Here is a 27999-nt window from a genome sequence, read left to right as displayed (position 1 = left end):
GGACTGTGTTTCAGTTCTCTTGTAATTGTTGACATGACAGAACAATTGAGTGTGGAGTCAAACTTGATTGTAGCGGTGATGAATAAGTCTGGTGGCAGGGCATAACCCCGCATCAAAACATTTCATTCATTTAACTGTAATGGAAAAAGAAGAAGAAACTCATTGGTAAACAGTCACACTGGGAGGAGATTGCCATCTGCTGGCTGAGGATGGAAGTAACTTAAAGTAAATGTTCAAATGCCTTTTTCACTTTTTCACAGAAACTTTGATAAAAATACATGCAAAAATAAATAAGTTAAAAAAAAATTTGAAAACATAATACTGTTGTACTGGCTGTGTAATCTGTAAATTAATTTCACAAAGGAAGTCGGATCATGGAGCCTGCTTCAGTTATTTTTTTCTAATGTTTGAACTTTAATGTAATATTTTCATTAAACTTACATAACGAGACCCGTAATGAGAGACAACATGCAGCAGCAGTCATCTCAGACATGATTTCCTCAGTGAATGTGAAAAAGTCAAAGAGGCTGACTTTAAACAGAGGCCTTGTTGTTTAAAGAAACGTTCATCGCTGCTGATGTGTTCTGCAGCTGCTGTCTGTTCCTCCTCTGGCCAAGAGGACTTTTCGTGCTGTTGAAACTGGCTTGCCGATGAAACACCTGCACCACGTAAGTGCAGCAGGGGTTGACATCATGGGCTCATCTGACTCCAGACTGACAAGGCATCATTTTGTTCTTTTCACTGATCTGGGAGTTTTATTTCCAATAGGAGTCTGAAAGCCTAAGTCACACAGACTCAGCCAACCAGACAGGAATCCTGGCCAATCCAGTGAATTGAGTACATGACAGATGAAGGCCATTTATCACAGAGAAAAATTCATCATGCAGAAAAATCCAAAACTCCTCTTAAGCAGTGCTGCACTGTGATTTCCATTACCACTAACAGGCCCTTTTCAACACACACATTTTGACTTAAGTATGAGTATGAAAAGCACAGGTGGTAATAATAGTAATAATTCCTTTGTACTTCTCTACAGTGTGACTGTGAGGCAGCATGAACAGTACCAAGATCGTGACACTGAAGCAGCTAAATGGAATTCAGCCATCAGTAGTTTTATTATTGTTTTTACCATGTTTTTCCTATGGTGACGTGTCATTAGTTCATCTGTGAAAAGGGCCAATGCCCTGAGAGGAAGGTTAGGTTATTGGAATTCAGTAGAATATCAAAAAACAGACAAACTCCATGTTTTCTTCTCTTTTTACTGCTTGTTTTGTTTTACCAGAAGGCCAAAACCCCAAATTGTTCACCCAAAACGGATATAAAAACACAGAAGAAAACAGAGAATCAGCAAAGACTCACTTGGAACCGATGATGTTTAACGTTTTTGACTCGATAAATGACTTAGTTCACTTAAATGCTTAACTGACTTATAAAGCCTGTTAGTTTCAGTGGAGTGTTTTTGTCAAAATCTAAAATATTCTGAATCTGTGAGTGTGTCCCATGTTTTTGAACGTCTTTGTGAAGTTCCAGCCCAGTCACGCTATGTGTCTGGGATAAAGAAAGGCAATAGTGTTAACTGGCCGGGACGGATGTACAGTAATAACACCCCAGGGGTCTCCCTGACACAGGGCAGGGAGACCCACCCTGATCTGCCCCTCCTCTGTTCTCGTGTTCACTGTTATTGTTTCCTTCTCAGGCTTTCTTTACTGACAAGCATATCTTCCATTCAGGCCTCCATAACTATCCTAACATGGTGGATAAATACTGCCCAAGCAATAAGAGATGTTTTTTTCTTCCTTTTTGTGTCCTTGATCTTCTTGGTTGCAGGTTTTTTTAAAAAAATATTTTTCAGTCCAGCAATCTAAAGAAATACGCACCCTGCTCTCTCTGTCCCTGGTTTGTCATCCATCTATCTGTCCGTCTCTTATGTCAGTGAGCTCAGCTCTGATCAAACAGTCCTCTGTTGTTGAAACAGCAGCTGCGCTCCGTGGAGGAACAATTTCATAATGGACTCTCTTAAAAAATGTTACGTGGGAAGCTGAAAGTGATTGCAGATGGCAATCACTGATCCGATTACCTGCAGAGACTGATGAGAATTATAATAGATGTTTGGTCCGTTATTGCAGAAATGTTCCTCAAGAAGACCTGCAGGAGTTGAATTCGCTGTGACGAAGCCTCTCAGATAAATTGCTGTTGTTTTTATCTGTTACAGGAAGCGAAGAAAAAGTATGACAAAGAGACGGAGAAGTATTGCGCAGTGCTGGAGAAGCACCTCAGCCTTTCAGCGAGGAAGAAGGAGTCGCATCTGCATGAGGTGAGATGCGGTCAACAGTTTGATTGGTGATATTTGCATGTGATATTGAATTTGATGAATATCAGCCTCATTAATTCTCTTCCCCTTGTAGGCGGACAACCAGGTAGATAACGTACGGCAGCATTTCTACGAGGTTTCTCTGGAGTACGTCTTCAAGGTGCAGGAGGTCCAAGAGAGGAAGATGTTTGACTTTGTGGAGCCTGTAAGATCAATCTTGTTTTTTTTTCTTCCTTCCTGTCTTTCTAAAAAAACTTGCAGTGCAGCGGTCTGTATCACATGTGCTCACTTTCACATGGTCACACCCAGCAGCTGCTCACTGCAATCACAGTGTCCTGTGGCTGACAAACAGCAGTCTTTTAACGCTCTAGGAAATTACAGAGTAGATTTAATTCACTGCATCTGTTAATAAAAAGATAGATAGATACTTTATTGATCCTGAGGGAAATTCAAGCACCAGTAGCCCATTACAGCAAAAAGCCAGATATTTAAAAATATTTAAGTTACCCATATTTCACAGTTGTGTTTTGATACATACATGCTTGTTCTATGAATCTTCTAAATGATTCTGTCCACTTTTTGCGTTTCTTTCTTTGCATCATCTTCTTCCACCTTCTTCCCCTTTCTATTTTGTCCAAATTATCAACCTTTTCTTCCTTCTCTCCATTCTTATTTTTCTCTCTTTCACTCCTTCCATTCCCCATTTTCACCATCTACCTTCTTGTCCTTCGTTCTCCATCTCCCTTTTTGTTATCTTTGTTCCCTCCAATTCTTTTCTCCTGTACATCTTTTTTTTTGTTATTTCCTTCAGCTGTTGGCCTTTCTTCAAGGCCTGTTCACCTACTATCACCATGGCTATGAGCTGGCAAAGGACTTCAACCACTTCAAGACTGATCTCACCATCAGTATACAAAATGTAAGGACACACTCAAAGCATAATGTCACATGAATGACACACATGAATGCAGCTTGTTCAAAACTTTCATTTTGAAAAACTCAAAAGCCATCTAGACACAAGGTCATTCAGGTCAACTTCATTAGCAGAGAGGACACATTTTAGAAGGCAGGAGATGTCGAAGAGGAAATAATCCTCCAAATCTGAAAAGGCCAAAAGTACCTTAAAAGCCAAACAGTTGCTCAAAGACTCATCTGAAATGGCATTTGATACCTAAAGGACACATAAAACCACTTCAGAAAAAAGTGAAGCAGTTTGCAGTAGTTTCTATTTCTAGAAAAAGGACAAGCTAAAGCACGACTGAGCATTTCTTTCTTATTTCTTATTCTGTATAAAATATGCTGTCCTTGCAAGTTAATCTGGCAAGTGTTTTGCTTTAACAAGGATCAAGGATTTATCATTTATCAAGGACTGACTACACAATGAAACATCTCTAGGATATTAACACGGTCAGTGTTTCGATTAGCACCCTATAAACCTTGCTTTTACTATTCAGTGGTGTCTACCTCGGAAACAAACAAGGGCTGACTGATGATCTGAGTCCGCTTTAAGTGCAGACTGACAGGCCTAAGACATGTCCTCCTCTGTGCTTGTGTTGACAGACGAGAAACCGCTTTGAGAGCACGCGGTCGGAGGTGGAGTGTCTGATGAGGAAGATGAAAGAGAATCCACATGAACACAAGAGTGTCAGCCAGCACACCATGGAGGGATACCTGTTTGTACAGGAGAAGCGTAAGTATTAATCCACCTGTGTGTGTGTGTGTGTGTGTCTGTGTTACATCTTACAGTGAAGGCACAATTCAGCAGCAGTTTATAGTGTTGCAGAACCATGGAAACATGAATGACTGCATGAGTTGGTGGGTGTGTATATGTAGGCAGTGTACGTGCAAGTTAGTGGCACGTTGTTTGGCTCACACACACACACACACCCACACACACACACACACGCTCTCCAAGCAGCAAGACAAACAAACCATAATGAACCTACGATTGATGAAGTCGAGGCTGATCCGTTGGAGACGTGACAACAGCTCTGACCACGTGCGGTTACCGTGGTAACGCATAGCACTAAAGCAGGCATGATTCACAGTCAGCTTGTTTTTTGTTTTTTTGTTTTTTTGTTTTTTTTAAAACCTCTCTCCTTCTCCTGCCTTTGATATCACTTCTCTTTTGTTTTTGTGCATTTTCTTCACTTTCTCTTTTCCACTCTCTTCATCTCTTTCCATCCTTTTCGTCCCTCAGGCTCCTTTGTGTCTACCTGGGTGAAGTACTACTGTACGTACCATCGGGAGCCCAAGAGGGTCACCATGGTCCTGTTTGACCCCAAATCTGGAGGGAAAATGGTGAGTATCTTTGGCCTTCTACATACACAATTAAGGTTGCAAGAGCCAGGCTTCCATCAGTGTATTTTTACATGTATTTTAAAGTATTGCATTAGAAAAGGTTGATGGAAATGGCAAAATTGGACAAAACATCCTCAGTTTTGGAAAAAGGTTTCTGCGATTGAAATTTTCAAGAAAAAAGAATTAATACCCTTAATGGGAGCTGAAAAGGAGAAGCTGTTTCTGCTGTGATGTTCTTACTGGTTATTCCCATAACGCATGAAAAACATCCTGAAGACTTCTTTTGTTTTTTCTCTCGTACAAGGCCTAGGCGACTGGTTTTATTCCCTTTTTTTTTTTTTTGTTTCTTTTACTTGACTAGCAACAGTCCCACGTGGTTGAACATGCAAACACAGACATGCACTTATTTTGCGTGTCACTTAAACCTATCATCATGTTGTCTGAATTGTTCTCGCCCAGTTCATCCCACTGATGTGTTCTCCAACACTCATTAACACACTGCGCCCACTGCTCAGCTCAACAAGCTCTCTCTTACAGATTGGGAGATTTTGTTCCCGTAGTGGGTTTCTTTGCTTCTGCTTGACGTGGTGAAATAAGTTTGTTGGCCCCCGTTTGTTGCTACAGTCCTCTTACATGTCTCACAATCAAGCTTTTTGTTCATATGCACAACAGTATGATGTCTTTACCTCAACGAGTTAGATTGTCACGATAGAGGAGATTTCATCACTTTGGGTGCTGAAAGTTGTTCCAAAAATGTCAAGTTTTGCATCAGTCCTTCACTTACCAGGATGAGGAGCGTTTTTGACGCATGGTCCCATTTTTACACCAGCATACAGGCACACAAGAAGAGGGGGCGAAAACAATGCCTCCCACAAGGGAAGCCCCAACAAATGAAAGTGCAGTGTCACCAAAGATGTTGTGAGTAAGCAGCATGACTCCAACTAGTTTCTCAGAGTGTTAACTGTAATCACCCTCTCTACCTACATACTGAATAACCCAAAGCTGATGCAAGTTTGCGGCTGTTCTCTGTAGGAGGATTCTGACTCATTAACTGAAGTAGAAGTAGAAACACTGAATTTCACCAAAAGCCTTTGCGCTCCAACCCAGTGAGGCAGTGATAACAGACCACATAATTGCATAACATCCTCTGCTCCCAGTAGAATTTTGTGGATTCAAACCTGCCTGAAGTGCTTTGCATGTGTGTTGAACGGGAGTGTCACAAATTCAATTTAAATTTACATCCTCTACTGCTTATGCGTAAGTAGCCCTCATCTCCAGTATCTTTCTGAAGAAAAAACATAAACTACCTGCACCTCCACCGCTGTATGTGAGGAAACTCAAAGTGTGCTTGCAAAATACCCTCCTGCCATTTCTGGACTCTTCTACTGAAACTAAATAACAAAATATTGATATTACATTGATCTTCACGAATCAAGACTCGATAGTCTGAGAAAAGAGTTAAATTGATGAACAGGGTCTCCAGAGGGTTCAGCGGTGAGACAAAGCTCGAATACTTTGAAGTGCTTATAAATTGGCAAGATGTTCCTACGCTGTAACATCTTTTTATACACATTTTTCACTTTCAGAAAATTTCTTTCTTGTTCAGCTCCTGCAGAGATTTGTGTCTGTGCCCATCTCACACTGCAAGTGTTTGTTCAAAATTAACTCAGAGCTCTTCCAGTTGGACGTTTGAAATGCTTTCTGTGGCTTTCGGTGCTCTCCAGCACCAGAGTCTTGCACCAGCACCAAAAACTTGTACAACCTGACCTACAAATCAGAGTGTTTTGCTTAATCAGAGTCCAAAAAAGCATCAAGATTCTTCTCATCACATGGAGAGGAGATCCCATATTTACGTCCTGTATGCTATAGTGCATGTGTCAAATTGGTACAAATGTGATGCTTTTTTTTCCTTCTGCTCTCTCTTTGTCAGGGAGATGAGGAGAGCTTCATCCTTAAGTCCTGCACCAGGAGGAAGACCGACTCGATAGAAAAGAGGTTTTGTTTTGATGTGGAGGCTGTGGACAGGTCAGTCTGTGTGTGGTTTGACTGCCTGTGTCTTCGCTTCCTTTGACCAACCTCCAACTGGTTCCTTGTCACATTCTTTTTCTTTATGTCGCTTCATTTTTTTATTCAGGACACAAAAACAGTGGCTTTATTAGCCCATAATCAGTGTCATTTAACAGCCATGCTTTCCTCTGTCTGCTTATGAGGCTTTTTATTTGCTGCGCTTCCACTGGTTTTCACATCTCCAGAATATTGTGGGATTCGCCAGCAGAAGATATCAGGAAGTGGGGTGAATTCTGTGGAGACTAGTCTCGCAAGCAACACAGCGACTGTAGCGGAAAAACTTTTACTTCTACTCAAGCAAGCAAGCCAGGAAAAAATGAAGTACTTCGGGCATCTGATTTTATTATAGAAATTCATGGAAACATTACCACTGAATGCTGTCTTCGTGTATCACGTTACAGCTGCAATTCTCTAATCAGTCATCAGTTTGGTTATTGGCATGAGGTTTTTTTTTTCCTCTGGTGTAATTACAGCTAACAGCCACATGGGGGTGCTCAGTCGATATGGTCATGAGAACAGGACACTGTGGTTGTTTGTCCTCACAAGCTTGGCCCCCTGTGGTGCCTGGCTTCCTATGCTCCTCCCACTCTTTCCTCCTCGTCCTCGTCCTCTCTCGCTCCCTCTCTCTCTTTCCTGCACACTTCTCCTCAACTTCAGCCTTCCCCCTCATCAAATCAAGTCACCTTGTCGTCATCTCATCCTCATCCTGTTTCCCCTGCCTTTATTTATTTCCTTGGTGCATGTGGTGTGCATGTGTCGGTGTGTTTATTAGTCTCCAAAGTGGTACAAGGAAATGTTAAAGCAAGCGAAAACACCCTCCCCTTTGAATGTTTTTGTTACGCATAAATTTTGTGCCATCGCTGCACAGGCTGGCATAAATATAGTTGGTGAAGTCATTTTTGTTGCTTTGCGTGTATCTGTGTGTGGGTATCCACCCATGTGCAGAATGTGACTGTACATGTGTGAGTGTGTTGGGATGAGTGAGCTTATAGGCTGGGTGGTGTGTCACGTTTGAAGGACAGTGTGTAGATCAGTGTGTAAAGCTGTGGGGGTGACAGCTGAATGTGAGCATGCTGACCGTGAGAGAGTCAATGACTGTATAGGGGCCGACTGGAAGCCTATAGAAGCCTGGGCTGGAAATGACTTAATGAAGCAGCGTTTGTGCTTGTCCTTATTTTCATCCTTTTGATCATCTGCCTTTACTGGCAAGTGATACAGAGAGTTTTGCTCTTGAATAAAGCCTTTTAATGAAAATATTTCAGTTAAGTGTGTTTTTGCCTTTTTGCTGGTTAGATTTTGATTAGATGTTTACATGTTTCTCTTTCTGTGTTTGGAATTTAAAGGAACAATGTTTGCCACTGATCTAGATATTTGATCATCTAATGTGGCTTGTGTGTGTGTGCGTGTGTATGAATTGCGTGTTGTTTGTTTGTGCGAAGGCCGGGAGTGATCACCATGCAAGCTCTGTCAGAGGAAGACCGCAGGCTGTGGATGGAAGCCATGGATGGGAGAGAACCGGTAGGTTACCACGGTTACCGGTTTGTTCAGAAGTGACAATGAAGACATGAGAGAGAGAGAGAGAGAGAGAGAGAGAAATGGACAGTATGTCTGTGGAGCAAAACATTAAAAATGGGCCTGACTTCAGCAGCTCTCCCTCGGTGCATGTTTTCAGTACATTCATATCATGATAATGCTGACTAACACACAGCAATGGTTCCCAATCAGTGGCTCAAGACACCTCTAAGGACTCCCAAATAAGTCTGAGGGGACACACATTCATCTGTCAGTCTCAGATATAGTTATATGTATATAGTTATATAGTTATATTTATATTTAAGTACTTCTTGATGCCCCCTTCGTATCCCTTCGGTTATGTATGTTACACATGTTCAACCTTTTTTTTGGATGTTGTCGGTTTATGTATGTGTTGTATGTATTTAATGTCCAGTCTGTAAAATCAAAAAGCTGAAAAAAAAACCCCCAATAAAACAAGTTTTACTTTTTTAAATTTAAATTGCAGAACAGTAGCACTACTGTAAGTGTAATCAGTGAGGTTTTTGCTTAAACCAAGCTAATAGCTAATAAATAACAAACCAGTAAATATTCACTCAGGGTACTTTTTTACTCAGGTTTTACCTAATTCAAACTGGGTCACTAACCTTCATGGCTTCTTACAGGTCAACACCTAGAATGTGAATACTTTCATTCAAGCATAATAACTGAATAACACGGGTGACAAATTTAGGAGGGAAAGAGTGGAAAAGTGATGCTGTAATGTAGCTTGGATTGCAATAACAACATGCAAAAGAGATGTTGCAATCAAATGTGGTAGCTCATTTTGTCCATAAGGACCAAGGCTATTGACATGTTGATTGACCGCAAGATAAGTTTGTTAGGGTTAATGGAATAGGAAGGAAACACAGCACTTTCACAATCTTTTTCTAGTGAAATATTGGGTATTTTTGCCATATTATGACTCCACATAACCAGAGAAGAAAAGTCTGTGTTTGTTGGAGCTGCTTACAGCTCTTGGCATGAAGTATACAACTGGTGATGAGAGGTCACAAGTAAATGTTGCTTCATTTGAAGAGTCGTAAACCAACAAGTTTGGCATAAAGCCATTAAGCTACTGATAATTTTGGTCTTTATGTTCCAAGTAGGAATGATGACCAAAAGCCAGTCTCCGAGCCACTTAGTTTAAGTTTTTTCATCCCAAGGCAGGAGGTGCATGTTAGCTCCACACGCTACTCACATTAGTCATGTCCCGACACCTCCCTGATCCTCGTGTCAACTTTCAAGCGTGTAAAGATAATAAGCATCCGTGAAGCCACCGCAAGCTTGAACAAGCAGTTTCTGACCGCCGGTGATTCATGTTTCACGTAAGCTCATCCAACTTTTGTTGTTGTCCAGACTTTCCTCTTTTGTGGCTGGCTACCTTCACCTCTTTAGTCAATACAATCTCACCACTGACCACAGCTGCATGATTCAAACACGCCTGGCAAAAAGGATGGATTTGAGCCTAAACCCACACAGTCTCACAATCTCCACCTGGTTTATATTTACAACAGTGATGTTGATCATAAATGTAATGTACAGATATATCCTGCTCTCATTAGGCTTGGGTGTCAGTTGTTTTCTGGCTGAAGGAGTTGATGTGTTTTTCTTCTCTGCAGGTATACAATCTGAACAAAGACAACCAGGCTGAAGGCAGTAAGTGGCTTTAGTTAGTATCAGTTTGTTCGAGGGCACACTATTGTTTAATGTTATCATTTCACTTTCTGTATTTAAAGGGTTAGATTTTCTTGTTTGTGGATAATCAGGATACTTCATGTTTTGTTTGTTCTAAAATTTTTAAGCAGATATCGCATAAAATAAAATAAAATGCAAGATTTTCATGTTTAACGTTGTCGCCATTTTGAAGTGGATGCTCGGTCTTATTTTACTGTGACAACTAACATTTAGTCTGTTTGTCTCTCTCCATCAGTGGCCCAGCTGGATGTTATTGGGTTTAACGTGATGAAAAAATTCATCTATGCAGTGGAGACTCGAGGTACAATCTTAAGCCAGATTCCCATTTTGGTGTTTTTGTCCTGCCTCTGTAGTGTGATCCATTGCATTTCAGTTAGATTAGACTCAGATTTGTTTTTATATTTTCACCTATATCTTACAGTGCTCTCACAGTTGATTTAGAAATCTGTGGAAAAGCCCATATAATAAAATCTCATCTTACACTGTGTAACAGTCACATACTAGTGGTGTGCCAGTGGTGGTTGATACTAGTAACAGAACACCCACCTACAACTAAACTGTTGGTGGCTGAATGCATTATTTATGTTTTTCTTTCCTGTAAAAGGCATGTTAAATCTCAATATGTATTTATATATGCACTAACTTCAGCATCACACAGAAGCTGTGGGTAGATGGGATTTTTAAAGCAGGATTTAAACCGCCAGCCTTCTGAGTATGTCGTCTTCTGATGCATCTGGATGTCAGAGTCTCTTCTTCTTTTGTTTCCAAGCTGCCCTGATAACTTTTTACACATGGGACATGGATGAAACTAACAATGGAGGAAAAAAAAATTAATGTTGATAAATCAAATGTCCATATACTCAGATGTTAAAATTACAGGAATTTTACTGTGTGAAACTACAGTGACCTGACTGGCTGCTTTTTGTCCTCATGAAATGCATACTGAATAATAGGCTTCATACACCTTTTTACGTACTGCAATTAGATTTTTTTATGGCAGTTTAATGGTCAGGCCATCTTTCATTGGTGCCAGATTTTAAAAAAGCACATAAGCATGAAAACTTATGTACCATTAGATCTTTCTTTGGTCAGGGTTCCTGATGTTAAATTCAATTCAGTCAATTTCAGTTTGTCTAAATAGCGCAAAATCACTGCAAAACTTATCACATAACACTTTCCAAACAGAGCAGGTCTAGATCCTAATCCATTAATAAGAGTTTTAAGAGTTTTAAATACAGAGAGACCCAGTGTTCCCCCACAAGTAAGTACTTGGTGACAGTGATGAGGAAGAACTGCCTTCAAACCAAGAGGTCTTCTGTTTTTTTTTCTTTTCTGTCACCTGTTCTATTCTGACTATCATCTCTATAATCTATCAATTGTAATTAGATGAATGACCATTTGAAATTCTCACTGATGAACGTTGTTTATGTGTTATTTTTTTTCCAGTTAGCCTATTTTTAACCAGATTAGCCCGTCTAGATCAATGTGTTTTTTTTTTCTTCTTTAAGGTCAGGAGTACAATACTCAACATGAGGATGACTTGGTTGATTCAGAATTTCCATTAAGTCTGAACAGAAGATAACCTCTCATCTCCTCTCTTCTCCTTCAGGAATTGATGAGCAAGGCCTGTATAGAATAGTTGGCGTCAACTCCAGAGTACAAAAATTACTGAGTCTCGCTATGGGTAAACACAGAAACACACACATTTAGTCAAAACTGAAAATCAAATGTATTTTCTTGTCTCTTTTTTTTTTAAAATATATATTTTTGTCCATCAGATCCTAAGACATGTGCTGATGTCGAGCTGGACAACCCAGAGTGGGAGATTAAGACTATCACAAGCGCTATCAAGCACTATCTCAGGTTTGTGTGAAAAGGCTTACGTAAGAGGTCTAGACAATCCTGTGAGACGTCTGTACGTCCTGCAGTTACTTGTGAAATTTCCCTACTGTTCTTCTCACAAGTTTGCCTCTTTTTGCCTCATTTAAAGATCAATAGGGAATTTTAATCTCAACAGCCTGTGGTAAATGGACTGACTGCCCTTTTCACGACTCCTATTATTCCTCTGATTCTGAAATTACAGCATTTTACTGCTCTTTTCACTCAGTGCCTGAATTAATGCATATTGCTGTGTTCAGTCTCTGCCTCGTGTATAAAGCCGATCTCTGGCCTGGATCCAACTCTGAAAATTGTTAATGTTTCTGTTTATTTGCACAGTATTTGCTGTATTTTCTCTTCAGACTTGTTTTATTTTTATTTTTTTATGAACCTTTATTTACCCAAAGAGGGTTTGTTTGTAATGCTTTTGATCTTTTACCACTTAATATTCACTTTCACTTTCCAGTACTTACCTGCTGGTCACTGTAGGACAGTTTGGCTGATGCCAGTATTTAGAAACAGTTTGACTGATTTCGGACATATCCTTCAGATGTTATAGAAGATGTTATTGTTGGTTGTAGCTGATAAAATACAATTATTTAATATTATAACAAATTGAGCACAATTGCTGAACTTAGATGAACATTTAATTAACATCTTCTTATTGTCTGCATTGTCCCTCTTTCCTGAAGTAGATCTGCACTTTATTTGCAGTGCACACAAGTGATCAGAACAACTAAACTTTTGGAAAAAAAAACAACTTCTAAATAAAAAATAAAGTTTTAGTACTCTTTAAACCAGCATTTATCAGCATTTTTGTGAGAGAAAGAAAACCTAAGTAAATGAAAAATGATTAGTGGTACCTCTTTGTTTGTGGTACAATTTAACACTCATGTATTATTCACTTAAAAACAAAACAAAAAAAAAACCATAAATAATAGATTATGTATAAAAAATGTCAATTGTCTCCCAGCAGTCTGCAGATCTTTTTTAACTGGCTGTTTGAGCGCAGGCATTGCCTCATGCTGATTACCTCAAAATGCAGATTAATTTGTTTTAACCGATGGTTAAACAACTTCCTCAAGTACACCTCAACAACTGGTAATGAGGTTAGGATCAGGAATGTGGGAGGGTGGGAATAATAAGAAGAAACACATGAAGAAAAAGGGAGGAGTAGTGGTGTTCCCAAAGTACTCGGTCTGCTGTACTTGAATGAATCTACACTGTGCACAACACAAACATTTACGTATGGACACATTCATGCACACAAACACAAACACACTTCATTGGTACACGAAAGAATAACCTCACAGACAGATCTAATGTCCACCCACACACACACACACACACATATTTACTGCATGAGGACCTCAAGTCAGGCCTCATTGAGAATCAGCAGGAGCCATTGCACTTGCCAGGGAGCAGTGATTGAATTGATGTCCAGTTGTGCAAGCTGACATGATGGAAACAAAAGGCATCACACAGAACTATTCACATTTATTGCTTTTTCTAAAGCAGCCAACCCTGAACCCCTGTTCCATTTTGCCATGCTGTCGTTCTGCACCTGAAGTCTCTTGTCTTCTGTGTTTCCAGAATGCTGCCTGCGCCCCTCATGACATACCAGTACCAGAGGAGCTTCATCAAAGCTGCCAGTGAGTATTTCACTTTTATGTGTCTTTTTTGTCTCGCAAGTATGTTTTCAGTCGACAGACTGTCCTGCAATATGAGTTACTTTGAAGTTTTATATATTTATATATATATTAAGAAAGGCACTGCAAACAGCTGTAAGATCATGTAAGCTCATCTTGTATTGGAAAAAAAATGGATGAAATAAAAGCTGGCACTTTACATAGAGTATACTGATTCTTACAACAAACTGCTGATCAGGACAATCAGTAAGTAACCATTAGTTTGTTAATGAGTTAAACTGAAATCCTTTTGACTCCTTGACAGTTTAGGAAAGGATTAAAGATGAATTAGAAGGTTTTTGGTTCAAATCTTTGTTATTCTTCTGATGGGGCTCCTTTATCCTCTTCTTTCCTCTCCTAATGGATGTCTGTTTCTTAAGCAGTGATCCTCAATTTAAATATTAAGAATGAGAAAATCAAATGAATGATCGTGTGGATGAGGTCAAGATTTGTTATTAAACCATTCGCCAGTTTCAGGTAGATGGTTCGCCTGCTGAGGACGCCCATGAGGCCGCCAGTCTGTTTGTTCTGTTAGCTAAAACATCCCGACTGCACCGCTTTATGTCATTTGTGTGTGTGTGTGTGTGTGTGTGCAGCACACAACATGATCCTGACCTGTTGTACGTAGGATTTTTATACAGTATTCATGAGATTCAAATTCCACTTGAAGAGAAAAAGCTTTGGGTGGTCCAAAGTGACGACCCAGTCAGCAGAAGATTGTTGGGTCAAACAGTTGTTGCAAAATGTTTCACTCATTTTTTTTTTTTTTTACCAGCACCTGATGAGTGTGGTGCATGGATGCAGGATAAATTTCATTTTCCAAAAAAGAAAAAACAAAAAACCCTCAGCTGACACACCCACACAGAGTGCAAGTCATAATGTTGCTGCAATCATTTCAGTGTATTGGATTCTCCTCCTAAACTACAAAATAAAGTTTTGCAAGCAGTACACAATTTAGACTTTGCGTAATGGTTTGTGGAGTACTCCTAGATTGTGTCTGGCCTTGTTTTGTTTAATTAAGTCGTTGTCCCTTTGCTTATCCTGATTTTTATGGTCTGGACTATTTCTGTGTTGCTGAAGTATCTGCTTTTTACCGAATTTTTGGGCTTAATCTAGCAAACTCAGCTGCAGTTTAGACTTGTCTGGTCCGCTCTGGTCGGCTGCGTTGCAGGATACGCCAATGACCTGTTTTCTTTGTTTGTCTGGAGTTAAGCCCTCTAGAAAGCTTAGCTGACAGGGGAAGGAACTTCAGGAAATGACCGTGTGTCTCTGGCAACGGCAGTAGGAAAGGGCTCCGTACTAAGGCCAACTGGAAAGAGAATGAGAAAAGTGAGTTTAGGTGTGTGTTTGAGAGAAAGGAGTACAGCATGGTAGTTAAAAATGCAAAGGCAGTTGATTTGATAACAGCTTGGACCACCCGCACTAAAATGCAAGTATTCATGATTTCGTAATGAAATTTAAATACAATGTTCGTTCGACAGCTATTTGTATCAGTTTACATATCTGAATCTCTCGTCCTGCCTCAGTTTGTTTCTTCTCTTAAACGTATCCCACTGCCATTCATCAGTTTCTGTTTACGTGGGTGTGTCCATTTGCATGTCATGAAACTGTGTTTGAATGCATAAGTGCGAGAATGAAGTCTGCTTGTATGACTCTCCTTTTGTATTTTTTCCAAGGGAATAATTTTGCGGAAGCTTTGGGGTGTTTTGAGGACAGCGTCCTCAGTTGAACTCTTTCGGCTCTGCCCTCTCTCCTCCTCTCTTTCACATATCCTCTCCAACTCCTCCCACCACCTTGCGTGCACACCTCCTCATCCTCCTCCTCCGTCTCTTCTAGTTTCGTCTCATCTTACTTTCTTCCATCTCGTGTTCCTCTGGTTTTGAGTATCTGGTTTAAATGGAGAGCTTTGTGTTTTGAGGTTTGTTAGGTCAAACAACAGCTGCAAAGTTTTCCATTTATTTATTTTTTACCTGCACCTGATGGGTGCGGTGTTTTAAACTGGGATAAATAGTTTCATAAAAAAAAAAAAAAAAAACCTCAGCTGTCCTAAAGACAGATTGGCTCAGCTCTCCAATAGTCAGTGTAATCATTTCAGTGTATTTGATTCTTCTCATGTGGCTGCCAGACTGCATAGTAAAATTTCATAAGCACTAACTGATTTAGTCCATGAAATAGAGACTTTGAGGGAAAGCTTAGGGGATGGAAGGTTCCACCTGGATTGCAGATACCTGCCTTAGGCATGTACCAGCTAGAGAACACAGATCCAGTAATAACACTGTCTCTGGTTATAAGGTTTTGCTTGCAATAACTGTTTTTTATTAATTTGTCAAATTTCTCCTAATATTTTACCTTTGATTCTCTATTTTATTGCTGTATCGCTTATCTGATATTTTCAATTTTATTGTTTAAAGTTCTTCAACTTGTTTTTTAATGGGCCTCATTTTTCACCGCCGCAAAGTGAAGGTGGAGGTTTTGTTAAAAAGCTATAAAAACCAAATTGGATGAAGCGTTATTCACTTTTATCATCACTGTATATTTTGCTTTATAACCCAGCGGATAAAAAAAAAAAGGGATGAAAAGATGAGTGATAATACAGGGGTGAAAGATGATGAGTTGTATTTGATTCTGATGTAGAGTTTAACTTTGACAGTCCATCATGAGTGGCACATATTTAACAGACCTCAGTACTGCTTATCTCAACACCAGTCGCTCTCCTTATGTAACAAGAATCTATCCTTTTGCATTTACATTATCTATTTAACCAAAGGTTTATTACACCTGCAATTCTAAATGTGAAATCACACACTGGGATGGCATTAATACCATCATTGTTTGGTTCAGAAGGTGGCACAATGGAGGGCCTTGTTACAGGAATATTGTGATCTCTGTGTAAAAAGGACATGTAAGTATTAGTATGTAGATAGGCTGCTAAATCCAAAGTTTCCTTCATCTCCATCATTCCCCTGATAATCTGCTACACTCACTCCCATGGTGCTGATCACACATAGTGATCCACCAGTGTATCAGAAGCTTCATTTTACCTTCCTGTTTTGTTTTCTTGTAATGCTGATATTGTTTCAAGTTGGATCTCTTTCTGCATTCTTTTTCTCTGCATCACCGCATCATCTTGCTTACTATGCCCTGAAAATTCTCTGCTCTCGCTGGAGAGACTGACATGACTTTAGTGACAAAAAGGAGATTAATTTGTGCACAATAATACTTCTATCCTAACTGCACTGAAAACACTGCAGTGTATAATTTAAACTTCCATCTGTGCATGAATGGATGTAGGCAGTGTTATGTTGCTCCTAACCAGGTGATATAATTGAAGCCTGCATCTGAAACAGTGATGAAACATCATGTTTTCTCATGTCCAGTGTGATAATTTGTGCCAGCGATGGCCAGGCATCTCGCAGTGTGCCTTTTGGTTTGACAAGAAACAGAAACAGAAAACTGAAATCTTTACATAGACACAGACAAACACCTGTTGTTTACTCTGACTTCAGACGCCAGCCTTATCATGTTGCTTTGAGATTTTACACTCCATAAAGTTTCATACCTGTTACTGAAATGCACAACATGTATCTTTGCATGCAAAGCTTGCTGTCAGTGAACACTTCTAACACCTTTAGTTTGCCTGCAGCTGTTCAGAGCAGTTGTGTGTTTTACAGATAGAAACTGTGTATCTAAAGTAGCATTTTCAAGTCTTTACTTGCTTGTTTAGAGTTAAACTAAAGTTCCTTTGAAGAGATTTTATAAGCATTCATCATCAAGCAACAGGTGATTGTTGGTAGTTGGTATGAGAACAGATTTTGCATGCAGACTTAAAGCAGTCGTGATTAGTTCAGCAAAACATATTTTGTTTTTAATCACCTTATAAAGTAATAGAAAGGAAAATAGTTCTCTGTGGATTTGTCACTATGATTGCATGACCCATTGTGGATGTAAAAAATATTGACGAATGCATGCCGACAGTGTAACTGTTTCTGAAGATCCTTGTAACTGAAAAGGAAACCTTTGCAATTAACCCTTTCTCTTTAAGCACCATCATTCAACTCAATCTCGCATACAATAGGAGACGTTTGACCTTCTTCTCCTTAGATTTTATCAATCATGCTCCAAATAACTTGAGATTGTGTGGTCTCTTGTTCAGACTTTGCAGCCAAATATGTCAAATGTGAAGCTCAGCTTACATACTCAACTGTTAATATGAATTACCATGGAAAATTGGTTGAAAATGAAAAACAGAGTTTGCTGTGTTAAGACTGTAGATGTTTTGTTTTTGTGTGGTTATGAATCCGAGCAGGATGCTTGGATTTTGAGATGTGGGATATACAGTGCTGCACCCGTCTCGAGATGTCAAGCATACATAATGAATGATAAGAAAGTAAAACAGGTGGTGGTGGTGGTGCTGGAGTTTGTTAAGGATGAGCTGATGGTCAGCAGTTGTGGCAATCTTCCTGAAGCAATGCACGCTTCATTTACTGTAAGTGGGTGTGTACATGTTTGCTTTCCTGACTTTGATTGTAAAAGTATGTACTCCATACATAATCAAAATCCTCTCTTGCTTAAGAGATGCACTCATGAATCTTTGAGGAAGTGAGACCCAGACTTGGTTTCAGTGGTTTTTATTGCTTTTTTCAGAGCCAGGAGTTGGAAGGAAGGTGGTACTTTATAACGGATACAGAGTTAAAAAAAAAAAAAAAAAACTAATTTAAATTTTAACAGCTTAATTATACCTGTCACAAGAGAGATGACCAAAGTCATTAATGGTCTTCAACCTGAGTTAGATAGTGGTTGTAAAATGTCATCAGCATAAAGAAAAATTTTGATATCATAACCAAAAAATATCAATGGTGTTCTGATTATCTTAATGGCACAGGCCATAGGTTTCAAGTGCTTTCGTGTACCGTAATTTCCAGACTATAAGATGTTACTTTTTCACACGCTTTGAACCCTGCGGCTTAAACAATGATGGGGCTAATTTATGGCTTTTGCCTCAAGACGAAAGTGACATTGAGAGCGACAATGAAAGAGAGACTGGGTTAAATGCAGAGAAGAATTTCGGTGTATGTAAGAATATACTGACAATAAAGGTTTGAAGTTTAAATAGTGCGGCAAATAGAGTGAAAATGCAGAACCAGTCTCTCAGTCTGTTGACTCAGAGTGTCTGACGCTCCGAGGGAGGAGTTGTAAAATCTAATGGCCACAGGCAGGAATGACCTCCTGTGGTGCTCTGTGGAGCTTTGTGGTGGAATCAGTCTCTGAAAGAACTCCTGTGCCTAACCAGGATATTGTGGAGTGGGTGGGTGAGCAACACTACCCAAGATAGCGTGTAACTTACACAGGAGGATCCTTTCTGACACCGCCATCAGAGAGTCCAGCTCCACCCCCACGACATCACCGGCTTTCCGCATCAATTTATCAAGTCTGTTGGCATCCGCTACCCTCAACCTGCTGCCCCAGCAAACAGGATAGCACAGACTCGTAAAACATCCTCAGCATCGTCCAGCAGATGTTAAACAACCTCGGCCTCCTCAGGGAATAGACGCGGCTCTGCCCCTTTTTGTTCTTAATCTAGTCCAGTTTACTGTCTATGTCCACAGTGGTCCATCGTAGTGGAATTTTGTATTGTATCTTAATACCCCTCAGCTCATCCTCCTCAGCAGTGGCTGATATAAACTTAAAAAGTCCTTTCTAGATGGGTTGTTTGGTTTGTCTGTTCTGGACTGCTGTGGGCACAAGGCGGTGCAACATGGCAGAGTCCATGGAAAGTAGATAGATAAAAGTAGAAAGTAGATATAAAAGACTTATTTGAAGAACATTAATTTCAGGTGATTAAACACTCATGAAAACATAATTACAAATGTTATACTCAATTTGTGGCAGTAGATCCCCCTAAATCCTACACACTGGACCTTTAAACATGAGCTGTAAAAAAAAAACAAAAAGAAAAAGTGGCAATGAGTGGCATTACCCACTGCTGTAATATTGTTTAAAACGAAATATTCTCTAATTCTCTTAAGGCTGTGTGGTTGCTGTGTTGTTTTTACCTAAATCTGTGTGCATGTGGACATGCAGGCGTGTGACAAGGAGAAAGGATGCATAAATTCTCATATATTCTGTGTATGTGTGTGTGTGGCCGTGTATGTCAGTGTAAGTACACTACCCCCACAGCATGTTAAAGGACAAGATATGAGTACTGGGAACATTTATTCTGGTGTCTGAAGGGCTGAAACTGAAGGTGACTTTAAAAGGTTGTCGCCTGTCAAATGTGGTGGAGGCTGCGATGATAAAAGACTTCTGCTTGGTGTAATCGCTTGTGACTCAGACTTCATCATGCCTTCTGACCGCAGCGTTACGTCAACATTCAGGCTACGGTTTGCATAATGTGGTTTTTTTTTTTAATCATCACTTTGGGTGGAGTGTGTGTTCACAGTTTTTGTAGGTGAATGTGTGTGCTCTAAATTAAATACAGCTTATGTTCTTATATTCTTTGTTGTTGATCGTTTTAAGTGATGTCATGTGATCTGGGGATGGAATTACATGGTTCTCTTGCACACTGTTGGCATGTTGTGTGAGTTGTAAAGACATCCAAACAATAAGGCAAGGTCCAAATTATTTGACAGAATTTGAAAAAAAGAAACAAAAACATATTTATTTATCTGTATTTCTGTTCTTTTTTCTGTCATCCAATGCGCTTGCAATTTGTCAGACAATTCATCAACAAACATCACATGAGCCAGTTGGTTTCAGTTGAGAGTTTTGTTGATAGTTGCAACCACTGTTGGCACAGCTCCATAGCTGTTTAACTGACATTGTCACATCCACCATTTTGTTGTTGTCTTTAACTAAGAAGGAAAAAAAAAAGGATTTTCTGTAGGTTCTGTCTTTATTATCGCTGTTTGTGTTTCTTTGATCTGCATACTGCAACCAAGCTAGTCACTGGCTAGTGCATAGAACAGACAAATCACAGAATGTACAGGTCACAGCCATATGAGAGTGGATATATAACGGCTCCTGTGCCATATGACGTCTCCATTATGGTGACCTGGAAGAGGAGAGGCCACACAAAGATTAGCCAAGGGTTTGAGTTAGGGAAATGCAGTGCTTATCAGAGGTTTACAGTTAATATAAACTATAAGGACTAAACTTAAGAGATTCATTGAGACGGAGATTGATGCACTGTAAAGGTACAGGTAACAGGTGATTAAAGGCCTCATGGCGTCACATTGTCTGGTGTCAACAGGGAAGCTATTCTAGAGGAAATGAGCATGATAGGAAAAGGCCCTACAGGCATCTGATTTCACTTTAACTCTGAGGAATGATAGGGGACCTGTATTGTGAGAGTGTAATGCACAGTGTGGAATGGAAAGTTTAATGAGGTTGGAGAGGTTTGAAGGGACGAGTTGATTTGGGGGTATGATCTGACATGAACAGGAAGCCAGTGAAGTGAGGTGATGATTAGTGTAATATGTCCAAATTTCCTGGTTTTAGTTAAGACTCTAGAGGCAGCACTCTAAATCATTTTGATGTTTAGTGGGTGACCAGACAATAAAGAATTACAATAAATGTGTCAGGATGCATGAATTAGGATCTTGACATCAGCCATGGCCAGAAAAGACCTAATTTTAGCCATGTTGCTAAATGGAAAAAGATTGCAAACCTGCTCATTTCTTTAATGTCCTTCTTAAAAGAGAGGGTAGGAACAAATGTAACATCATGATTCATGACAGTTAAACTTTCAGAAATCACACAGTCACTGAGAATTACTTGATAAAACTGATGTCAAACTGATCAGAGCTAATGACAACCAATGATTTTATCAGGGAGTCATGAGTGTTACTGTTTTAATGTGCACACATCTGTCCAGAGGTACGTTGATATGTAGTTAGTTAGTTAGGTATTTGAGTTTGTGTGTATGTGTTACTGACTGGTTTCATGTTCCTTGTTTTCAGTGTTTGTACTGCTAAATTAGCATGCTTGTTAGCGCGGCAATCAGCAGTGTGTCTGTGTGCGAGTGCTTGTACATATTTGGTCTGTATTCCCTGTATATTTGAGTGTTTTGGTGTGTGTGTTTGTTTCAGCCTCTCAGCTCTTTTAGCTGTTAAGAAAATGCATGTCTGTGTGTGAAATGCTCTGCTAGCTGTGAGTGTGTTGCCTGGCGTTGATAGCCAGGACCCAGGGGTTGATCTAGTGTGAGCCTGCTGTCATCTCCATCGACTGGCTCTGCAGCCATTACTTATTATAGTCATTTGTCAGCAGCAGGTCTCTCTGCCAACCCGTCTGTCTCCTCTGCCTGTCTACCTGTTAATCACCAGGACGCAAAGCTTCCCCACTTTGCAGCAGAGTTTAACACTGAGGGACTAAAACTACCATTTCATTTGTAACTCTGCCTTTTGTATCTGGTCTCTGCATACCCCTGTGTCTCTCTGTCTTGTGCATATAAACTCTTGATTCATGCTTAAGGCTCGAGTCATTCCATATTTTTCTGTTTGTCAACAAATTCAGTGAAAACAAAAACAGCAGCAAAGGATGCATTGGTCTGTTTCTGAATACTTTCTGACTTCCATACCCAGTCTGTGGCTCCCATTACCGAGGCCAATGGTTACTACTGAAGATGTAATCTTTGAAAACTGATTAGAAATAAATACAGGAGCAAATGCTACATTTTCATTCACAGGTTAATACACATTTAGCACTCTAGTGAGTATTTAGGGCAGCAGGATGTTTATGTGGAGCAGACCTGAAATGGAGAGTCAGGATCCATGTTCATGGGATTGAGGGAACATGTCAATGTTGTGACTCACTGGTGTGTTTTCAATAGTTTTTGGACAACAGTGGAGCTCTGTGGCTCAGAAGAAACAAAACAATGTCATTCTTTAGTTACACAAAAAAGTACATGTTAATAGGATCAGTTCGTTGTTGGTTTTGGTCTCTCTTTTCTAGTCCGTTTTTTCAAATGTGACAGTTTGAACGTCACGCTTAAGTATTTAATTCACAACAGTGTTTCTCTCCATGCCTGTCTCCATCCAGAGCTGGATAACCCAGAGGCCAGGGTGACAGAGATCCATGCCCTGGTGCACCGGCTGCCTGAGAAGAACAGACAGATGCTGGAGCTGCTGATGAAACACCTGGCGAAGTAGGCGGAAAATATCTCAAACATGAGCAACTGCGTTCATTCATTCATTCATTCATTCATTCATTATTATGCCGGATCAGACAATGTGCACCTAAGAAACAACCCAGTGTTTGATTTTAATAATAATAGCAATAGTGAAGTGTCTCCTCTCCTCTTTCTACATTCACATTGCTGCAGTTCTTTGATTATTGTTGTTGTCCATCCTTGAGGAGGATTAGGGCTCTGTGTAATCTCTTGACCACTCGCATTAAGACGGCACATGCTGAAAATAGAAACCCATCCTGAAGCCAGGCCAAATCTATTTCTGAACTTGTTCCTTGAAGGGAAAGAGGAGTTAAGGGTCAAGTGCATATGTTTCTGTGAATGTGAGGAAGTGGAGGAGCTACCGTGGTCAAAGCCCATGTTAGGACTAATTTAGGGACTTAAAAGATGTGTCCATGTTAGGGTTAAAACTAGGCCCAATTTCTGACATGTTTGTTATGGGAGTTTTAATGATTTTTAATGATTTCAGTCTGATGAAGGTCCCAACTTCACATTTAAATGAAGTCATTGATGCTGCTGAAACAATGTTATATGTGGCATAAAGGTTATAAAGATGTGTTCTTTTTTAAACTAGGTGTCTTTTGACCTGCACATCATCACATGCTTACTGTGGAGTAATAGGATGGTACTCACCCTATGAGCTGATTGAAATGCAATGTTTTGCTCAAGGACATTTCAGGGCCAATGCTGATGAGCATTCCAGATGATTAAGTTAAATAAATCTGTTAGAAACCTGCAAAGATAGTTTTTTTTTTTTTCTAATGAAGGCCATCCCTTGACAATTGCTTCATCATTTTTACAATTTTCCTTTTCTCCCAGAAGTTTGCTTTCACATTTTGGTTATTTTTATACTGTGTGTAGGCAGCAATATACTGTATAGGCAAGAAAATTTGTGAATCAAACAAGTTGTTACTCTGTAGATTGCATAACCATAAGCTGCTGCAGCTCATGAGCAAATAAGCAGGCCGTGACACTGTTGGCTTATGTGCAATTATTCCTCTAATGCAGCCGACTAGCATTGTGTTTTCACTCTAAACCCGTATCTAAGCTCTTTGGCTTTATCGGGCTTTTCTTCAACAGCGGAAGCAGCATGATGTAATGTGTGACAAATAGGACATCAGCCATGTTAATACAACATGCAGGCAAGCACGAATGCATGCATTTTGAGGGAGTGCACATCTTTATGCGGGCTTAGTAGATTATACCTGCCTTAAAGGATGAATGGCTGAATCACAGTAAACACACCTCAGCTCTCTGTCTCTTTCAGATCCGAAGGTTTAATGGCATCAGTGGCCTGTAAAAACAATATTGCCATATGGACTTAAAGGTTCATCTGTAAATTGAGAAAGGCATAGCTAAAATGAACGCAGTCTGATACAACAGTTCTTGCAGTAAATCCTGCCTTCATTTAGGCCATGATAATTTGACATGTTTCTGTTATTTAGCCTATTCTTATTGATCCTGTGAACATTGCAACTTTCATGAAAGTGTACATAATAATCCTGGCAACAGAATATATTAGACAAAGTGGCAGATGACACCTACACTATTCAAAATATCTCACACGCTCACATTATGAAATAAAGAGACAACATTCTGCAGTTAAGTAATCCTCTTTAACAAGGGTGAAGACTTAATTGGATCAGAGGAAGAAAGAGGGACGAGTCAAGGTTACTCAATGGGCAAGGCATACACACAATATGCACAGAAAAAATACATCCTTTTTCTGAGTGTAACTGCTGCTTTGCATGGCAGCCTGTTTCAACAGTCAATTCCCTTTTAGAATCTTGGGTGCAGTTGAACAAGCTGTAAACACAACATGAACTAATTAACTCATAAAGTTGCTATGGTACGTTAATTTATTTCAAACTCATGTTTTAGGCAAACCTGATGAATGCAAGTTCAGTATTCACTCTCCTTTCTGCTTTGTTAGTTTCCAGTAAGTCCTAAAGAAGATATCTGGCTCTGTAGCTGCTAAATACTTTACATCCTCTCCCTCCACCTCCTTACCTCAACAGTGTGGCCAGTCACCACCAGCAGAACCTGATGACCGTCGCCAACCTGGGTGTGGTCTTTGGGCCGACTCTGCTCCGCCCACAGGAGGAGACGGTGGCAGCCATCATGGACATCAAGTTCCAGAATATTGTTGTAGAGATCCTCATAGAGCACCATGAGAGGGTAAGAGCGTGCAAGTGTGCTTGTGAACAAATGGACAACACAAACAGGGTTTGGTGATGTGGTTGAGGAGTAAATGAATCACATGACTTGGAGATTAATACACTTGGTTAGGTGAGGTAATTGTTATTTTAATGCGCACATGTACACGCACACACACAGAAGAATTGTATATAGTCTATATGGGCTGCACTTCAAAACCACTTTCCCCTTAACATCCAAGCAGCTTATTGGCAGACCAAGCTGCTTATAGATGTCACCATGGCAACAGACAAATCAGCCTGACTGTTTGAGACCCTAGCATTGTGCAGGCACAGTATGTTCAGTCAGTGGAGGAAACAAACTATGAAACACACACATACATTTAGCCCATGTGCCCCACCTTTGTGCGTGCATAAATTTACACACGGACAAGACAAACGCGTGGCAGACAAGACATGGCAGCCCTCTCCATCCTCCAGAATTCCCAGACGACGTTTATCTGTTGTGCAGTGCGTGGAATATACATGCTGTAATGGAGTGGCACAGATCCTTCAAGAGAGTCTGCACTTCACGTATCTGCATTCTCTTCACAAGTAAAATGATGATGACGATGTTCATTTTGTTCGCTACTTTCAGCCTGAAGATTGTGTGAAATGCTTTTTACTCTCCATTCCTGACAACACAACTGTCTGGTGAAAAGATTTAATTTTGGTGCAAACAGTTTTGAATTGATTTGACTGAGCTTCAAGTCAAGTCAGTTTCATTTAGATTACTAATCACTAGTTTTATGTGATAGCTGCTAATGACAGTCCAAAACAAAAGGCAGTGGGTTAAAATGGTCTCTTCAGCCCTCAAATCTGTTTGTTTTTCAACTTATTCTCATTCAGTGGAACTATGGGTGTGGAACTGGCAGGCAGAATGGGGATGACAGACGAGTGAATGTGGGAATGATCACATCTGACTCGGGCTGACAGCTGAGCAGTATTAGTTGTGTAAAAACATCAAGTTGGAAAAACATGGAGAGATGTTATTGGTGAGGAGGGAACAAAAATCACAGCACATGTATATTTTTATCACAGCATGGGATTTTCTGCATCTTGCCTAATTGGGCTTCAAGGAGTAGAAATAAATTTCAGCGATGTCACAATCAGTGCCACAAAATTGCAGACTGAAGCCCGCAGTGTCCCCTGTTAAGTTTCCCCATATGTAATTATTCCCAGATAAAAGAAGTTTTAGACACAGCGAAAAAGCAGCTTCATTGCTAAAAGTCTGATATGCAGAGGTTGCAATTCACAAACATGGATTGAGGAGTTAATATTAGATATACTGTATCAGCTAGGTAACATAGTAGGTAAAAAAAAAATGTCTGTAAATTTTTTAATTAAAAAGTTTAATTGTTTCTTTGGTTGTACTCACATTTTACTGTCTGTCTTGTTTGCGCAGATATTCAAGGACATCCCGAGTTCTGGAGGCGGTTCAGTCAACATGCAACTCAACCTGCCAAGGAGGAGAAGCACCGAGAGCAAAGCCCCGTCCTGCAGCGAGAGGCCCCTCACACTCTTCCACACACCAACACATTCCCAGAAAGGTGTGCTAACGGTCCTTTATGCAATGCATTTATTGCTTGTCTTTGTCCTCAAGACATGCAACAGGCTGTCTGTGGTCAGTTGCAATCAGAGAGAGTTCACAGTCAAAGGATGTGCAGTTTTAGAAAAGGAAAAGGCAGATCAGTACACCAGTTGCAGAAAAAAATGGAGGGCATTTTCTGTCTGAAGACACCAACGGGTTTGTAAACCTTTTTGATTCTTGAAGGTGAAAAGAGGAACAGCGTAGTCAACGCCACAGTTGCCGAACTGCAGCAGCCCATTTCTTCCTCTGCCAACTGCAACAGTAGCAGCAGTAGCAACAGCAGCAGCCAAGGTCGAACCCCGAGACACAGCCTGACCAGCAACGACGGAGAGCAGGACACCCGGCAGATCCGACCCAGCTCACTGTGAGTAAACTTGTCGCATTACTCGGACAACATATGAAGAGAAATGTCCAGCAAAAATAAATTAAAGCTTTACAGCTAAACAGGTGTTTGTCATTAAGGGTGGGCAGAGAGTTTGCGTCGGTTTATACACACAATGGATATATTAAACTCAAATGCACTCACATGGACTTTTTAATGCACCCAGAAATTCACAGTCACGGGACTGCACGCGCAAACATATGTCACCACACACGTGAACATGTGGCAGCTAAGAGCTTAAAGAAGTAGTCTTGTGACTGGCAGGTTGTCGGTTTAAATCCCAAAAGTATCTGGGAAACATTTGCAAAAAGAAACTGAACTCCAACAATGGGAGACTGTGTCTGCCTAACCCGACTGAAGGAAACATTAAATAAGACAAGCACACAAAATCCCATTCACATGCATGCACACACACACACATCATGTAGCAGTTTCATAATCTAGTCAAGTAAGTTTTGAATACAATTGAACTATAAAAAATACCTGGCATGCATATATTGGATTTATCTTGCACCCCCCAAAAAACTGTATATCTCCATATGGACGCTGGCCAGCCATTTTGAGGTTATTAACAGGTGCAAGTACACACGCCTGCATATGGAATTCACAGCAACGTGAGACTGAGTGTGAACACACTTGAGCTGGCACACATATGTGTACGCATGCACACAGCGTCCCCATCTGCCTGTCCGTAATCATGGGATTGTTTGCTCCATCATGTTGTTTCTGCAAGCTGCTTTGGTTTTGACGTGCACCTTGTTAGACCAAGAGATGACACGCTCTGCCAATCATCTCCTTTACTGGCACAGCGGTGACAGACCCTCAAGTACAGCCTATCACCAAGACAATTGCACGTCACCGGTGATTTTTTTTTTTTTTCCTCTGTCTTCCCACTTCCACTTCCACCCCATATCCTGAAAGGGTCATCCACACTAAGAACTATAACTGCAATGATATCAATGTGAGCATCCACACTGACCAACAATAAAGCCCTCCGAACAGTGACGCCAAACTTGTGGCGCTTGCTCCAGCTGTGCAGCTCAGCAGCTTAGTGGTCGGTAGATGACTTGTTATTGCTGTACATTGCCCAGAGAAAACAAAAAAAAAAAACTGCAAAATTCTCCAAAGAGGAGTTATGTGAATTCAGCACTAATTT

The 27999-nt window shown here is 40.2% G+C and overlaps 1 protein-coding gene across 1 annotated transcript in view; it reads left to right on the top strand.

Moving 5' to 3' along the window:
• LOC124070472 (rho GTPase-activating protein 26-like) overlaps positions 1-27999 on the top strand; it is an 84473-nt gene that overhangs the window by 43086 nt on the left and 13388 nt on the right. The window contains exons 5-20 of the mRNA XM_046410401.1: positions 2213-2314; positions 2406-2516; positions 3123-3227; positions 3869-3998; positions 4509-4609; positions 6540-6634; positions 8116-8194; positions 9850-9886; positions 10161-10226; positions 11535-11609; positions 11704-11788; positions 13397-13455; positions 22528-22633; positions 24694-24853; positions 26276-26420; positions 26645-26825. Coding sequence (XP_046266357.1) covers positions 2213-2314; positions 2406-2516; positions 3123-3227; positions 3869-3998; positions 4509-4609; positions 6540-6634; positions 8116-8194; positions 9850-9886; positions 10161-10226; positions 11535-11609; positions 11704-11788; positions 13397-13455; positions 22528-22633; positions 24694-24853; positions 26276-26420; positions 26645-26825 — 1637 coding nt within the window. The remainder of the gene's footprint in view (positions 1-2212; positions 2315-2405; positions 2517-3122; positions 3228-3868; positions 3999-4508; positions 4610-6539; positions 6635-8115; positions 8195-9849; positions 9887-10160; positions 10227-11534; positions 11610-11703; positions 11789-13396; positions 13456-22527; positions 22634-24693; positions 24854-26275; positions 26421-26644; positions 26826-27999) is intronic.

The sequence above is a fragment of the Scatophagus argus genome, chromosome 14 (assembly GCF_020382885.2).
Source record: "Scatophagus argus isolate fScaArg1 chromosome 14, fScaArg1.pri, whole genome shotgun sequence".
Lineage (NCBI taxonomy): Eukaryota > Metazoa > Chordata > Actinopteri > Scatophagidae > Scatophagus > Scatophagus argus.
This window is presented reverse-complemented; position numbering and strand designations above follow the sequence as displayed.